The sequence below is a fragment of the Tetrao urogallus genome (assembly GCF_951394365.1).
Source record: "Tetrao urogallus genome assembly, chromosome: 5".
Classification (NCBI taxonomy): Eukaryota; Metazoa; Chordata; class Aves; order Galliformes; family Phasianidae; genus Tetrao; species Tetrao urogallus.
Genome location: NC_136818.1, coordinates 7482936 through 7500968, shown reverse-complemented (window position 1 = coordinate 7500968; position 18033 = coordinate 7482936). Strand labels below are relative to the sequence as shown.

Genomic DNA, 18033 nt, shown 5'->3' with positions numbered 1-18033 from the left:
TGTTATTAATAATGCCAATACATATTTTCTTATTAATCTTCCATACTAGGCTTGTGTCTATCTGCAAATGATTATCATTCATTTTCCTGACAAATCTATCAAGATCATTTATTACTGTTCAGCAAAGGATCTTCTTTTATACAAAGATTAATAACATTGCATTTTATCTGGCTGGCTGAGCCAAAGGAAATGAAATTAACAATGAACCCTACAAATGTGTCATCACTTTAATTTACCAGAAAATACTTAAAAATGTTATTTAAAAGAATATACACTACAGTAGGCACAGTTTATTACAAAGAAAAGAAATGAAATGCCATACATACATTTTAGCAGGATGGAGAGAAAGTTAGCAAGCAGAGCTGTGTTGTCTCCGGTTCCTTGCACTCATTTTGTGGGCCAAAGGGAGCAGGGCATGCAGGCATCAGTGCCCAGGGAAACCACAGCTGGAAGTTGCTTCTGGGCTCTGTGGTGCTACCCAGGATCTCAAGCTCTGATCCCTGCAGGCAGCATTGCCCTCCTGTATTCCTGAGGGGAATGAGAGGAAACTTCTTCGGGATAGAACTTACAGAGATCTGAGGGAGAGAAGGGGACATGGGCAGGTAAGCGACTCTCATGGTCGCTACTACAAAAAATAAACACACCTGTGAACTTACATGGCCATGCTTCTTTTCTTCTGCTTTTTCTGCTCCTGGGTAGGGTTACTCCCTTTCTTACATTTGAAAAAAAATCAAAACAAATGATAACCATACACCAAAGAATGCATCATACACTGCCTTTCAGTGCAAGCAATAACAAAAAAGCTTAATGTTACCATTGCTTTCGCGCTGTTTTATTTCTTTTACGAATCTCAGCTTGGAGCCCAGCTCTGGTGGAGCCCCCACCACCGTGGGACATTCCTCAAGTTTCCAGTGCTGGCCTGAGGCATCCTAGGCAATGGGATCCCACAAATACCACAGCTCATGTGCCCATTTCCCACCAGCCAGTGCTTCCAACACTGGCATATTATTCCTCTTCCTTGCTGGGTGGGGAGAAGATTGCTTAAAATAATTTTGGATTACGTAGTCAAGAAGTGTTTCTCCAACACACAATAAAAAACCAACTTCTTACCTTCAGTGCATTCATCTTATTACACTAAATACAGGGGCAGAAGCAATGTTTTAAACACCAGACAAGAGAACAACCCTGCTAACCCTGAGCTTTAGCAGTTTCAAAATGCTGACGTATTGGCAAGAAGATTTCTCAGTGTGCACTTGTGCATCTCCAGGGAGCAGCATAACCACGTGTGTTAAACCTGCTGGCGTTTAACCAAACGCTTTATCACTACACACAAAAGTCTTCCTGAGTCTTTTTAATTAAAAAAAAAAAAAAAAAAAAAATCATCAATATTGTGCAAGTCTAAATAAAATTTTAACACGTGAGAAAAATATTTGCCATTTCCCAAGTGCACCTCAGCCCCCAAAGCCATGCATTTTTTCCTCCCCAGTGAGTTTTGAAACTCCTGGAGTTAGAAAATGATTCTGCCTCCGAACATACACCAAGCACTGGGACTCTTCAGAGACTTCTAAAGGTTTCAAATCATTCAAGTGCAGCAGAGCAACCAGCAGCTCTTTAATTCCTGACCGAAAATCTCACATCATGCCTTCCCTCCACATCTCCAAGTTTCCAGCACCTCTGTCTATTCATCTCCATCACAGTGGATGGGAGATGCTATTTCAGCAGGTGCCATCTGGTCAAAGGCTGGCACCAGGTAGCGATGTGCTGCTCAGGCAGCCCAAGATGTCAGAAGCAAGAACTGAAATATCACGCAGCGCAATATTACTGATAAGCTGTCCAAGCAAGACCAGATGGCACCACTGCACCAAGGACAACAAGCAGAGATATTAAGATGTCAGAGTATGAACCAAGTCAGTGTGAGCTGCTAAAGTTTGTGCCATTTGTGGGCACAGTTTCTGCAAAAGAAGTTGTCCAGGATCACAGGGCAGAAATGCTCCTGGAGAGGGCACGTGAACAATGTGCCAAGAGCCCCAGGATGTCCCATTAGCACACGGAATACTCAGCTCCTACTCCATGGGACTACTTGCAGGCTAGGCTAGTAGCACTCAGCACTGACTTGGTGACCATGGGTGCAATTCCTCTGCCCGCTTTCTGGTTTAGAATAAGCAAACAAGCAGGCTCTACTTCTAGGCCTGGGGGGAACGAACGCAGCCACCATTTTAAGAACCCCATCTTTTTTGTTGTGTTCCTTCCAAACAGGAACGCTGTGCAAAACATTCAGCCCTCACTCCTTCCCACAGCTTCCACAAAAGAAGCATTCCATTTAATATGTGAGGCTTATAACCAACTCACGCAGTGCAATAGTTCACATCAGTTTGAAGGAAAAACATTCTGCTGGAAGCACAGGCAAGTAGCAGTGTCAATTTTTCATTAACCTACAGCCACTGTCTCTGTAGACTTCCAGCTCTAAGTAAGATTACTGTTATAATTTCTTCTAGTCCCAGAGGGAAGGGGAAAAAACTTCACAAAACTTTTAAGGTCATTAAAAAAACCCAAGCAAACCGCCTTTAAATCGGAGGTAGTTTCAGTTTACTTTTATATTTCAAAATCAAATCTTAGCTTCAGCCGCACATCACAGCAGAAATGTCAGATGCTTTGTTTCGACATCTTTCACGAAAGAAGTTCCGGCTCATACATGAGCTGAATGCCAAGTAAATAGATTTTCCTGGGGAACAAAGGCAGCTTTTCTGTTTGTTTTAAACATATGTAAATAAGAGTCCCAGGAGCGGAGCTGCCTGTCACTTCCACCAGGTTTGCTCTCCTGCCACCCGGGCAGCAGCCCCAGCCCTCGGCCTCAGCAAAAGGAGAACGGTTTAACACACATTCCTTTTTCTTGCTTAGCGAGTTTCTTTCTTCTTTTCCTCCTTTTTTTGATTTTCAAGCTCTAGTTAAAAAAGGGAATTGCAGAACTACTTTGGCCCTCTGTCACATTCACTGCAGAGATGCTGAAAAGCGTTTGGCAGATAAGATCAGCATCTGACAATGTATGACTGCTATCAATAAACAGTCAGGGCTGTGCTCCCACATACCAGTGCTGTATTAAAGACTGATGGTACCTGCTAGCTTACAGTGGGCAGGGAAGAAACTGAAATAGATTGCTGAGAAAAATGACATAAAAAAAGAACAACAGAAAAAACCCCAAACTGAAAAAAAAAAAAAAAACCAACAGAAAACAACCACAAGGACACCACCAGGATTTCTGTCTTTTCAGTACCTGCCATCTAAACAGGCTGGAATTATTTCCCACAAAGTCAGGAGACAGCAAGGAGGAGCACAATCCCTTCACGTACCCATCTGCTATTACTCACATTTGTTTAAATTTAATACTAACAGATCAGCGCAAAATTAAGAGAGCTTACAATGCCTGTCACTGCCAAATGGCTCGCGCTGTATCTTAATCTCCAGCACTCATTCTGGGTGTAACACAGGCGAGCACTGAGGGCTGTGTCACTTAAAGGCCGTGCATAAGCCGCCATTAAGAAAAATCCCCAAGTACACAAGAAGCCTCACTTTTGATTGGCCGCGTTGCCATAACTTATTGATCATTCAAATCACTCAAGTATTATTCAGTGTTTTCTTCTCCCTGCTTTTTTCATCTCTTGACAAGTTTACAAAGACAAGAATGGAGCAGAGCTTAGCTGCCTTACATGCAATATGCTGCCTACACGGACGCCAGAGAAGCAAAATGAACCCCAGAACATATGGCGCTCTGCTGACAGAGCTCAGAAAGCAGTTCTGCATGAGCAACAAGGAACATCTTGAAACGCACAAGACATATGTGTTTTAGGAGGAAGATTGAAGTGTTTCATAATAAAACAGGACAAAGTGAAATACAAGCGCTGTATAAAATTTTAATTAAAAAACCGGTTTTACCCCTCAACGTGAGTATACAATATGCTTCACAGATGGATTTCATATTTAAGTATTACCCGAACCAAAAACGTAAATGAGACAAATAAAGCCTTCAAAAGATGGCACAGAGGCTAAAATGTATGTAAACAGTAGATGGCTGTGGTGAAAACAAGGCAGACAGGGAAAGCAACCTCTTAGCAAGTGTTCACTGGTGGAGTGCTCAATGGGACAGTTCATGCAGCCAAAGTAACTACGCCATCGGCGCAACATCCAAACAGAAATTAGTCAGTGCAACAATACAAATATATCTGTGTTAGAATTCAGCAGTGTGAGTGCTGCCCTTGTTACCTCAACATCTATTTATGAGTTCCACAGTTGTTTTGTAGACTGGTATACAAATGCAGAAAGCACAGAAAGCCTTTCCCCAAAGCAGTCCCAGATCCCATCCCTGCCCCATCTAATTGCAGTGGTTCCATGCCGTGACACCAACGTTTGACTAAATCAGTTTCCATAAGGAGGAGGAAATCCATATGAACCAAAGGGGACCTTGTTTAGTAACATCAAACACCTTCCCCTGAGGAGATGAGAAGGCAGCTGAGACATACACACCTCACACCTCACTCGTAGAGAGTTCTCTGTCAGAAGCAATCACCCAGAGCTGCATGGAAACAAACACAAAGAAAGCGCAGTCTCCACATTGATCAAGAAGGGAGAAGGAGTGCAGTTCCTCCATGCTGTCAAACAGACAAATTATCACTGCACTTCAGAGAATTTCTCTCTGAAGACAAACACAAGGAACAAATCACGTCTTTGGCAAGCCAACACTGTTAGCAGAAGGAACTACAGCCACCACTTTTTAAGGGTTTGGGTTGATAATACTTCAATTCCATGGGCAAGCAGCAGAAATCAAGAACAAGAAGTTCCACCAATTTAAAAGTTTCCTCAAATTTCTTGCCCCCTAAAAGATCTCTTGATATATTGTCAGCATCCTGATAACGATCACTCTGTAGCAGCAAAGTAATTAGTTTAATGATTAGGTTTTCTATGACCCAGAGATTCCGCACTACAAGATTCATACAATTAAGTAGCCACTGCTAAAAAGCTAAGAATTTTGCTGCATAGTTCAGTGTTCCAGAAAACACTTTTAAGTTTAAAAATCAGGAAGATCAGCACTATATAACAGGCTATCCCTTACACCATAAAACCTTTCCCTTTGCCAAGTTGCACACACCACTGCACCCCCTCAGTTCTTGGGGAGGTGATGAAAACAAAGTGATAGATGTTAGCAGTGCTGGTTAGCATACCATGAAGTACAAGCATGATGAACCCAGATCATCCAAGAGACATAAACTGCATAAGATGTCCATTGTGGGAAGGTCTGTAGTGGTAAAGCATTGCCTTTTTCAATAGTTTTACGAATTTACAAGGTTTCTACCTTGATAAGTTTAAGACTTGCTTAATAACTGCCTTATTAAAACATAATAAATCTGGGAACATTAGAATAAGGCCTTTTTAGTAACCTGGAGATGAGATGGGAATTTTCAGCCAGGCTTCCACAAGAAAATTTCAGTAACATTCACTTCAGGATCCCAAAACACTTTACAGTCATTTAATTAAGCTTCAATAGAGCACAAACTTCCCATTTTACAGCTGAGGTAATGGTGAAAGGGAATTTAGCACAGACTATTTAATACTGAGCAGAGCTAAAACTTCTGTTATTTTATCCCCATAAATAGGTTCCCAACCTCAATAGGTAGATTTCTTTCTATTTTGGCAACCTACTAAGTAACAACACAGTTCAAACACAATGTACAATCTAAATAACAGCCCTCATCTTCAAAGCCTCTTCAGATCTGGCATACAAACATGCCACCCATTTATCTCATAAGGCTGTTCCTTACTCCATCCACCCCTTTGCCTCCTGTCCCCAGCAGACCAACTTAAGCTTCCCTGCTTCTTGTTGAAAACTTTGATAAGGCAAATCATTAATAAGTCAGATATTTTTTTTGCATTTAAACCACAACAGGTCAACGACTAAGTGATTTCCAAAGCAACTGCTACTCAGCAAAGGATCTGGCATTCAGCCCAATAAGTAGACAAACTATATGCCTAGTGAGCCATCCCAAGATCCTAAGCTATATCAAGTTCTTTGCAGGAAAGGGAGCATGCTGGAAGTTGGCTCCGATTTATTAAAATGAAAGTGATTAAAATATTACACTGATTAGACTGCACACAGCAAGCAATACTGGATGCTGAAAAACATTTGGCGATAATACACATGGGTTATAATAGCTCAGGGAGGGCAAGAGAGAGAGAAAGACTGTACAAAAAAAAAAAAAAACACACTAATTCTCTCTTAATCTATCCCATTATTTCTAGATTTGAGTAGGCAGCTTTCCTTTAGGAGGTAAAACGATGGAGGTGGAATGATGCCATCCCAATGTCACTAACAGACCACTTTGTGGATGGCAAAAGATAAGGAATGAGCATAGAAAATGCTATTTAAAGCTCCACTCAGGAACCTAGAAATTTGCATTTGATAGAAGGGATTTAAATTGTATTAGAAGGCAAGGTGCACTAAACAATTACAGTTTATTACTATGTTGGTTCGCTGCCTGAACCTATACTTATCGCATGCTGCAGTAGCAAAGGAGCAGCAGTGCTCAGTGCACTTGAGCTGTATGCATATTAATTGGAGGGTTAGCTGAGCAAACAGGGAAGGGGCCAAAAGCTTTTAAAAAACAAGTGGCTTGCAGATTTTATGGATAGATAGAGTACTTTGGGTTTCAAGTCACATTTCACAGAATAGCTTTCCATTAACCAAACTGGATTTCCAGCACAGTGCTTGGAAGAGAACTGTGCAGTATCACAGCATATAAGCTGTGGAATGACTCTGACCCAAGAGAGAAACATATCCTGCAGCAGCTGATGCAGAAAGACATACACACCATCTCTCTCCGCAGTTGGAGCAGGGCCAGTGACACTCAGAGCCTATCTGCTTCACTTGTTATGCTGCATACAAAGGCTTCAGTGAGAATGTTCATACTGGTCAGAATTCAGTATATGACACTTTCTATTTCTCCCATCTAGTTTTAGTCCGTGATGAAAAAAAATCAGAAGTTGTCATTTTACCATATGTTGTGATTATTCAGTTACATCCTTTGGATCTCTCCAAAATCTTTTCCTAGTTTTTCACAGTGGCCTCCAACCTCTCTCATCCCCTGCTTGTGCCTTGAGCTTACTTTCCAGGAGCAGCAAGACAGAAACTATTCCTTTCTGATCTAATCTGGGGTCATGGGACCGATGGAATACCAAGTACTGGTAACACAATACTCCATGGCCACCATGTCTTCAGTGGCATGGCTCAGGTTAAGTTTTTCTTTTTGCATCTGCAAAAAAAAAAAAAAAAGCATACTACTTCACAGAGTGCCTCAACAGTTATCCACAGAGTAAGGCTGTGCAGCTAATACCCTTTGAAAGCACTAATGTGTTAAATGGCAGCAGGGACAGGAAGTGATCAGTGTTAATCCACATCAATGTGCTTAACTGTTACAAGGAATAGAAATGTCTGCATGGAAGACACTTCCTCTGAGAGCCCCCTTTCCTGAAGCAGAAGCACACAACCTTCCAGCATGCTTTCCCACCAGCATAATTGCTCACCAACTGCTTTCTCAAATCAATTACATTGTCTCAGCATTAAAGGATGGAAGGCAAAGTAGACCAACTTTCTGTTTATCTAGGCATGCTGGCAGGTAACAGTCATATGCTCTGCCATCTGTACTGCAAGCTTTATCTTTTATCCAATCATAACAGGTAAAATGCCATCGGTATAACTGAATCTGTTCATTTAGTTAGGGAAGGAGCCAGAATATGCATGTGTTTTCCCCCCTCCCCATTCTAAAAGGGAAGCAGAGCTGGACACTCTTGCCCTTTTAAAGCATTTGGCTTTTCAATAGATGGGCAACTTGCCCTGGCTTGCTAATGTGGGATCTGTTCAATGCAAGGCTGAAAAGGTTCCATCCCTTGGGATAGCATTGAACCGCTGATGAACATTTGGTGGCCTTTAGCAGAAAGGATGTGATTTCTGCCAACAGGATCCCAGAAGGCTGGCAAGGACAGGCATCACAATCCAGGCACTTCAGAAGGCCTGTACTGGATACACGAGCTTGCTGGCTACCTTGCTCCAGTCTTTCCCCCTCCCCACTCCTTTTCCATTAGTATTTTTAAAAACTACAATTATATTTGCAAATGTCAGGACTGCATTCAAGAAAGCCTGGAAACTTTCAAACACGCAGGGTACATAAAGAAAGCCTTTCTTCTAATACAAAGACTGCTGATCTGGGTAGATTTCTTCTAAAATTTGACATTATTTGAAAATTTGTGACTAAAGGTGCTTGAAACCACTTTGAAAGCATGCCTGTAGGTCACTATTGGAGTCATCCTTCCACCCTTCTCAAAAACAATCCAAAGCTGATTTTCTAGAAAACAATTCAAGTTCTCTCTTTCCCAGAGCAGACCATTTATCAACACTCACCCTCCCCTTCAGATACCCTCACTGAACACTAGGACTTATTGCTTCTTATGTTACTACATAGATTTAATTATTTAAATCATAATTGACTGCAGCTGAAACCTGACCTACGTCAGGCAGGAACATCCAGCAGACATATTAGTCTTTAAAATGGCTATCTTCAGAGAGTCTCAAAGGAGCAACACCACTCTCATCGACTGCAGAGGGGCTTAGAGATTTTTTTGCTGTTGTTTGTTAGTTTTTTTTTAAATTTGGAGCAGAGGTGTTGTGGTGGTGGGGGTGCTGCTAATCGCATTCATTTGGCACCCCAGACCAAAACTCCATTCCTCCAAAATCCTGCCCAGCCATAATTGCATCTTAAAAATAGAGTACAAATACTTGTCACATAAAAGAAAGTTTTGCTGAGAAATATCAACACTGTGTACTGTGCATTTCCAGCCGAATTGCCATCAGGAGTATGCTTTTTGGTCTGAAATAGTGCCAGAAGCTTTTCGGTACATGTTTCTATATATTTTCCCAAGACTGTCTTCAAAGATTGCTCTGTGAGGCTTCCCTTTGTATACAGCTGCATGGTTAGACCACAATTCACCATTATCCAAGTGAACAGTGATGTTCTGCTGCACTGGTGAACTGTCAAAAGAAAAAAAAAAAAGAAGAAATAATGATCAAATGAGATAAATGAGAGGAATTAGAAGTACAAAGCCAACAGAAATCCGAGCGTAAAGCTGCTAACTACAGATTACCTTTCACAAATAGAAACAAAATCTGCACTGCAGCTATTCTTCAGAAATGGGAGCCCACCCCACATTTTTCATTCACACACAGTCTCCCTTACCTGACCGTGTGCACTTGATAATACCTCCCAAAAAGAAGGAATTAATTCTCAAAGAGCATGCAGTCATTATGCTGTATTTTGATAGGCAGTGTGACTAGGCACTGAGCCCACGCAAGAGCAACACAGTTGGATTTCTGTGTCCTTTGAAGGTCAAAATGCAGCTATTTCAATATGAAGACAATCTATCAGGGGTATATTAAATTACTGTGGTTGCAGCAGTAAAGTGCTCTATCGGAAGCATCTTGGATTAAGTATTCTACCAAACACATTATGACATAATGGCAATCAAGCGCTCCCCTTTTCCACCCCATCTTATTTGTCACCATTTCAAGACCAAACGCAGTCTGTTTACTTTGAGAAATTATTTTCCTTATCTACAAAATAAAATTTATTCTCTGAAAATCATTACAAAACATTGACAGATCCAAAGCATGTATATCTAAACTTCCTGACTGTGTGCCTTCTCTTGAGACGCTCAAAACAAAGGATCGTGTTATATAAGGAAGTGAGCCATTTTCCTGTAATACAGCATGAAACAAACAGATGAAAAATCAGCAGAAAATAACTACTGAGGTGACATTTGCCACATATGCTCAAATATTTAGGCATTTATGACACTTAAAAATTAGGACTGAGTTACCTTCAGCCTTTCAGTAAGGTTCTCAGTCTAGGAAAAGAAATGGGAAAAGCAAAGCTTGTGGTGACCATTCTCATTTGGGAAATGGCTTACATTTCACAGGGAAGTTTTAGACTGTGTTATATAATTTGTTGATCTACTATCGTCAAGCCAATGCTCAAAACTTTGTACTTAAGTTTGTACCAGTCAGCATATATAATAGAATTGGAAGAGGGCTTGTGTCACAGGACTCACAAATACTTGTAGATAGCTGTTTTAAATCATAAGGTTTTCAATTTAAGAAAGAAAAACGTGAGCCAAGAAGATCAGTAGTATGAGTTTGCTTTTTTTAAATTCACAGATCTAAGCTTCTATTCACCCACAGAAAACAAAAGTAGTATTATGCTGATATCAACTAATACCTCATTTAAAAAGATTTCTATAAGCCTGCAATATCAAAGGAGGAGGAAAGGTCAGCTTCCCACTTTTGCAGATAAAGCCTGAACATTTTAAGTCAGCCAACAGCACGAGGAAAATTTAAACCTACTCATCATCCTGGAGAGGGTGATCTGCTCACTACTGTTTGGAAGCAATGAAACCAACCTACCAAATGGTAAAATCAATAGAAAAGTTATATTGGCCTACGTTAAATGTAGACAAGTCAATGCTCTGGGCACCCATCAATGACTGAACTTTTGCCCTCTCATTTCCCCAGTCTGGGTCACTTCAGTTTTGACACAGAATTCTCAATCCAATAAATAAGGACGGAATTTGCAAATATACATAAACAGCTCTGGCATCATTTTCCTTGGAGCCCATCTCCTGTAGTCAGCTTTGTACTTTCATTTTCATCTACTGAAAGCTTAATCTACAGAGAGACACTCAAAAATCCAACCAATTTAACTGCAGAAAAATAAACTCTCTAAGAACAACAGCAACTTCCACAAACTCCTTATTCTGCTTCTGACAAAGAATTGAAAGCATGCATGCTTTAGCTTTGTTTTAGTCCTTGCACACCAGATGCTCAGCACTGGTGTGGACACAGAGCCAACCTAGAGAAGAGTCCCCTCTCTGTCTTGACTGGAAACGAACTGACAACCTGAGCTAAACAATCTGGGAATTACACTCACAAATCATATTAACAGCAGGATTTCTGCACGCAACTCCCTGCTCTGAAATACCTGTCAGATGCTTTTGTTCCGTCATACATCTCCTTTAAGAGTCCCAGAAGTTCTTTTCTGAGTGAATCATATACTAAATATTTCACAAAACATGGACCTCTTCCTTACTCCCAGCGGTTCTGAATCACCTGCTTTACTGCCAACGTTTGGTTGACAGAACCACGTCCTTCTGTGAACTCTGTCTCCGTCCTTGTATCCTGTTTATGAGCGCTGCGGTGAAGGCTCAGCAATCAGACTGTCCTCGAGTCCTTTTACGCCTCGCCCTTCAGTGAATGGGATTAGTGCTGCTGGCCTCTAAACCCAAGGAATGGTCTTTTCCCAAGCTGAGTGCCACATTTCATAACCCATCACTTCTTGATTCTCTAGTATTAGGATTTGTTTCTTCTCTTGTTCCGTTGTCTGCAGTCTCAGCATCAATCTCAAACTCCCAAAGCTGCCTCAGAACAAAAACTTGCACTTTCTCTCTCAGAAACACATCCTACACAATTTAATTGCAGCATCTCTCTGCACAAAGGAGGCAAAAAGGCTACACGCAGAATACAAGAGTGAGCTCAGGTAAAGAAATACTAACAACTTCTGCAGCAGCTCCGCATCCAGGTGAAAACCCAAGACTAATTAGATCCCTTGCACAGAAGATGCAAATTATGGGAATTATAAATCCAACAACTAAATGAACTTTTTAAAGCATACTCATCATAAGTCAAAGTTACCACTAGCTGCACACTGAACTAACCCTCCTTTTCATGGAATACAGAGATGATTTGGGAAGACTCTGTTAAAAACTATGTAGTACATTTAATTAGCAAAGTAAAACCTCTTTTTCCCCCCTCCAGTGTCAAGCTCTCTCAAATTCAGCACCACAGTTCTAGGAGTTCTACCATAAAGAAAAACAGAACCCACACAACCCTAGAAACGCTCTGCATTATTTTATACCTTTCCTTCAGCAAGTACACAAACAGTAATACAAAATACCGTGCACATACATAGAGATTATCAGTACTGAGAACTTATACAACAGAAGTGGACAAAAGAATCAAATCAACTGGTGCCTTTTAAGTAACATTTTCAAAAGAAAACCTGGTTATAAGTGTGAGGGCAGCAAACAATAATTAACTTATAGAAGCAAGGTGTTCAAAATATCTTCTGAAATATGAAACACTGGATTACTAGACCAAGTCCTATGTATTTGCACCATTTTTTAATTATTTATTTATTTTTTTTAAGATGCTCCTCTTTTCCAAGCATTTATTTTGGAAAAAAAAACAAATAAGCAAATTATCCACAAGTCTTATTAGTGAAGAAGCTTAAAATTACTTTTGCATTCCTGTAACTTTAAGATAACCAAACAGCTATTTTTTAAGTTTCAGTTATTTACTCATCCACTGATAAAATCCAACAGCTTCTGCCCATGGATCATTTTTATGACCAAATCCAGTAACAAAAAATCGGAATTTAACAAAGATTATACTGACACAAAGCCAAACAGAATGAATGGTATAATGATAGTTAACTGTATTTTCCTTTTAGACAAAAAACCTTGCTAAATCTAATATGACACAGCTCAAAATAGGAAGAGAATTTTTTTATTATTATCTAAGGGGCAAAATAATGATGGTTCAACCCCATACCTGCTCTGCAGATCACTTAAGGATAAGTGTGCTTTATGTGAAGATTGTCTTGTCTTAGTCAAGTTTCCTTTTGATGAGTTACTTTCATCCTAAAACAACGAAAAACCAACACAAAACACAGAAATCAAATTCTCATTACCTTGGTTTCTGATTACAATGATCTCATTTCAAAAATACTTTCTTTCCACTCAGAAAACTATTAAAGTGCTTACATTTCTTGGGGGGAAAAAGGGACAAAGTGTAATGAGCCAAATGCTATTTATGAACATTTTTAATTAAGTTCAGCACAACTCAGCTAATAATTCTCAGGTAATAAACTGGAAAGAATTTCTAGACATTGTAGATCTAAAGAACCATGCAGACAGCATAAGTTTCAATAACCCAAAAACGTGGGTTAAATGCTATGAAACCTGCTGCTAACTGCCTTACTTTTGTTTCTTGCAAAAGATGGGAGAAAGAACAAAAAACTTACTGTTAACAGCTCTGCCACTAAGCTACCATTATTCATGTAATGTATTTTAACAGACGTATTCTACACATCTGTATATTTTCCATTCCATACACAGGGCAGAGAACATGCTTAAATGCTTATTTACCCCTCTCAGGTATGTATGAGATAGAATAACTCTTTTGAAATAAGCTAGCTGCCCACCTGAGGTAGGATGGGAGAAATTTCATCCACACAAATACAACCATGTTCACTCTGCTCTGAAAGGCAAGGATGCTACTGAAGGAAAGGGGTTCAGAGATGTTTGTAGCAGAAGCTAATTGATGCAAAGATTAGCAAACAAAAATTACCTTTCACACTACATAAGAAATAACTTGAAAACAAAATTGTGAAGTTAAAACAATCAAACTTGTTGCTAACACAAGCCTGGGAGAAAAGACAATAAATAGAGTAGTAGACAGCAAGAAGATGCAGAACAAGCTGAATGACAGGAGTGTGGATGTGGAAAAATCTACCACAATTTAGTGCATTGCAATACAGGTAATAAGCATGTTTGTAAACAGGAAAACTCTTCCTTCAGCAGTCACAGGCTACAGAGTACTGAATAAAGATAATGGGGTACAGCAGTAAATAAAACTCTTCAGCATTTGCCAGGGGCAAACTATGTTCTGGAAAGCAAAAAAAAAAAAAGGGAATATTATGATACTGCCAGAATGTCACAGTGGAAAGCTACAGCAGACACCCTAAGGAACCTGCAGCAGAGCTTCAGTCACACTATTTTTACAGAGCACTATGGAAACAAAATTTTGGAAAACACAGATAGATGCTTCTGGGAATGGTTGTTTAGCATTACGTTCTTCAGAATAGAACAGTAAGAGAGATTTTTTTTTTTTTAACCTTTCAAAGTTTGGAAGAGCACCCAAACTGGAGCCAGAAATCCACTCACCCCATTGCAAGTACATAGAATCACCAAGGTTGGAAAAAACATTTAAGATCATCCAGTCCAACCATTCACTGACCACCAGTATTTCCCACTAACCCATGTCCCTCGGTACAACATCTAAATGTTTCCCTACACTTCCTCTGCTAAGCCCTCACTTTCAAGATGACCCGTTTGCCTCATCCATCCACTGCATAACAGCACAGTCTAGATTTGTCAGCCCACAATATCATCATTTTCGGATATGAACTGAGGAAGATACAACACAAACTGGATCAATCAATCTTAGCTTGCATAAGAAAAACCTTTTTCATGGTTGAAAATGAAAAGTACATCAACTAAACTGAAAATACAGATTGACCAGAAATGAGAAAATAATCAGATTGAGACAGCACATAAGCAACACAAGTCACTGCCCATGATGGCTACAGATGGGGAAATAAGTAAGTAATCAAGACTTCAGAGCCAAGGCAGATGTTCTTCAGTACATCATGCAGCAACAAGTCAAGACAACAACCCTTTTCTTTTTTTTTTTTTTTTTTTTGCCCCAGGAGTTAATGGTAGTTATTGCATCTCTGTCAGCAGAGTTCAATTGTTGGTGCACTACTGGTACACCTACTTTCTCTTCATGGAAATGTGAGGTGGGGAGACTAAGGCTTCCCCATCCTTTATCATGCCTCCTATATACACAGTAAACTCTGGCAGAGGGGTGAGGTGGACTGCTGGGGACAACACTCCTTTTTCTAAGAAAGCTGAAGCAAAGAAAAAAGATCTTTCCCCACTTGAGAGGTTCATCTCTTTGAACCAATCAATAACATCAGTGCGGTAGATTGTCAGACAAAAAAAAATAAATTCAGAGCTCCTTATCTCTACCTTACCTACTCTCACCCTTATATCCTTTTACCTTTCCTTTACCTCATCTCAGACTTAAGACCCCTAAATTCTCTGCAGATGAACAATATTTTACAAATGCTCTGCTGAGAGAAATCCTGTGCCAGGAGTGGGTTTCTCAAAATTGCAGTGGCAAAAAATGACTATCTGACTAAAATCAGACTTCAAAATTCCATCAGACTCAAGGACAAAGTATTCTGATCCCAGGCTTAATAATGTTAGATTTCATTTAGAGCCAGGTAATTAAAGGGAGGAAAAAAAAAAATCCACAAACAACTGGAGAATAATATTAGCTCTACAAACAGCTGGACACCAGCAGCTGTTTATGTGCAGATGCACAACACGTTAAGCCACGGTGTTCTATAATAGATCGCTAACATTTTTTGCTTACAGTGAAAACAGAGGAATCAGATATAAAGAAAATGTAATTGTCCCCTATACCCTTATGAGGTTGCCACCTGTCCACAAGAGCTTCACACAAGAAGGCTACTGAAAACAGTGAGAAGAGTTCAGCTTACTTACTAAATTCACATTTCTAAATCAGATGTGCCTCAAAAAACATCATCGTAATAAATTCAAGAGTATAAGCACAATTAATTCTCTTCCTCAGTCATCTTGGAAAGTAGAAAGGACTTAGTATTCAAACTTACAAACACAAGGCGCTGTCTGGCACTGTGTGTCCTTAAAATATTTTTCACTCTTTTATGGATCTCATCTCCATTTGCTGGTGGAGGCCAACCAGAGTTGAATCTGCAAGAGGAAAAAAAAAAATAACCACAAAAAGAAGAAATATTTGCAAGTTGAAAAGCTCTAACATACTTTTCGCTTTGATTTTTATTTTATTTTCTAAAAATTACAAAGCATGCATAGCTTCCTTCTATTTGGAATGTACACAATGTTTATATTTGATTCTTTTTTTCCTCTGGAGTACAAGCAAATAAACATTTTGAAGCACTGCATAAACAACATGCATCTACAATTCCAGCACAGGATACAAAGCACAGAAAACATTGATGGTTTTGTAACAAGTAATATTTTTGCAACGTCTGTTTGTCCCTACAGAAGAGAAAAGCTGTGCAGTTATGCTATTCCCAGTGATCAGGTTTCATTTTTCTCTTTTTAAAGCAAATACTGCACACATTAAATTCTTTCCACTGGAATAAATCAAAAGAAAGATAACCCCAATGCAAATAGGAAAGCCCACAGAGTTCAAAAAATGCAAATTCACAATCCTGATTTCATAGGAGGGAGCTACATCTTAAGGCTTTAAAAAAAAAAAAAAAAGTTTGCTTGATTTGGGCAACTTAAAACCCACAGTCACTTTTGGATCTTCTTTTACATTTTGCAGAACTTTTCTTCACCAGTTTATTCAAGAAAGAAAAAAAATAAGGTTCTCATCCTTCTCAGCAAGCTCAGAAGCTGGCAGAAATTTCACGTTATTCTCAGACTACTGGAGGATGCAATCAAGATTTTAAGAATAGGGTTATTTACACTCCAACCTCCAGACTTTAGTACACTCAAATATGTATTAAAACCAACCGACAAACAAATGAGAAAACACCAAGAATGAATTCACTGGGGAAAAATGAGTTGGGAGTGTAACGTGTAAGTAAAAACATCATCAGAGCAAATAGAAACAGGGTGCCAAATCAGGTTCAAGTATCTACATTTCAGTGTTTCCTAGCATCCAAGAACATGACTTGCACCAAGAAAATAGCACAAAAAACTTGTGCTAAATATGAATATTTTTATATATATACATATATGAATATAAGCAGCCAGCTGTAGATCAGCTGGACTGGGGCTGTGAGCCTTTCTGTCCACTTCTCGTATTTTCTGTTATCATACAACAATACAAGAAGAAAGTGAGCAGTTCTCTGCCTTTGCTTCTTTCATTGTCCTGTGTATAATTAACGCAGACTCAGTTGTTAACAGACTCAGAGACTGTTTACCTCTCCAAAATCTCTCTATTCTAAACAACCCCAATATCTTCAGCCCATTTATGAGTTTCCTTAAATCAAATCATGCATTTCTGAACAATTCTATTTTTCTCCAAGAAAGGGTGCCAATAAATGGCACAATATTGTGAGGATGAATCATATAATCTACAGGGGGGATATATTTTCTGGATTTCTAATGACATCCAACAGAGTTTATTGTTGGTTCATTACAGGCAAGGGTTTTCAGAGAGCTGGCTATAAGAACATCCATATTAGCATCCTAAACATTTTCAATTAATTTCAAATCCAACAGCATGTATGGCAAATCCATACAGTTCAATTACTTTACATATAGAATGCAAGGATCTGTTGCATTAAAAGTCCTCGCATAATTTTTCCTACAAGAAAGCAAAGTAATATGTGTGAATTTTGTTTAGAAAGCATTGCCTTTAAAGAAAATAGAGGTCTAAGTCATTTAGGCAGGCAGGAACATTCACTTCTTAATGCAGCCAAACTCAGTTTGATGGACAGCATTGTGAAGTGTGTGCTGTATCACCAGCAACATTTTGAACAAAACCCCAACCCTGTAGTCATGCTAAAGCACACTACTTCGAATGTGCTTTACTACATCAGATCATGCAGGAGTGAAAAAGCTCTTAAAAACATCTCTAGGCTTGCAATTAGCCCTTACAAACACCAATATTATAGAACATCCCGAATGCATGTTTAAAAATCCGCATTCGAGATGCAGTGAGTCTTTTCAATTTTTAGGAAATAAAAGCTAGAGTCATGAAGTCATGGCATTTCCCTCGTATTTATACAGTGGCTGCTGTTCTTCCAAATCCAGGTTGCTGGCAGTGAGAAGTTGGAACAGATTACCTTGGGGAAATAAATTTTATGAAATTCCTATGTAAGATTTCACATCATTGTTATTAATCTCAAATTTACAAATATCCTTGGAGATATGTGCATTTACTTTTGAAAAAAGAAAGCACAGTTTGCTACTATATTCACTTAGAAAATGTCTGGCTACGTCTGCAAGAAGAAAATCAAATTACTTAAATCAAGAACTATTAGATTTCCTTCTCCAGGTGATTTCATTGATCAATCCACT

At 39.3% G+C, this 18033-nt stretch overlaps 1 protein-coding gene across 1 annotated transcript in view; it reads right to left on the bottom strand.

Moving 5' to 3' along the window:
* Positions 1-8889: 8889 nt before the first annotated feature.
* Positions 8890-18033, bottom strand: part of SPATA6 (spermatogenesis associated 6) — a gene marked incomplete at both ends in the record, with an annotated part of 34975 nt that continues 25831 nt past the window's right edge. The window contains 3 exon segments of the mRNA XM_079535478.1: positions 8890-9070; positions 12701-12789; positions 15630-15729. Coding sequence (XP_079391604.1) covers positions 8890-9070; positions 12701-12789; positions 15630-15729 — 370 coding nt within the window.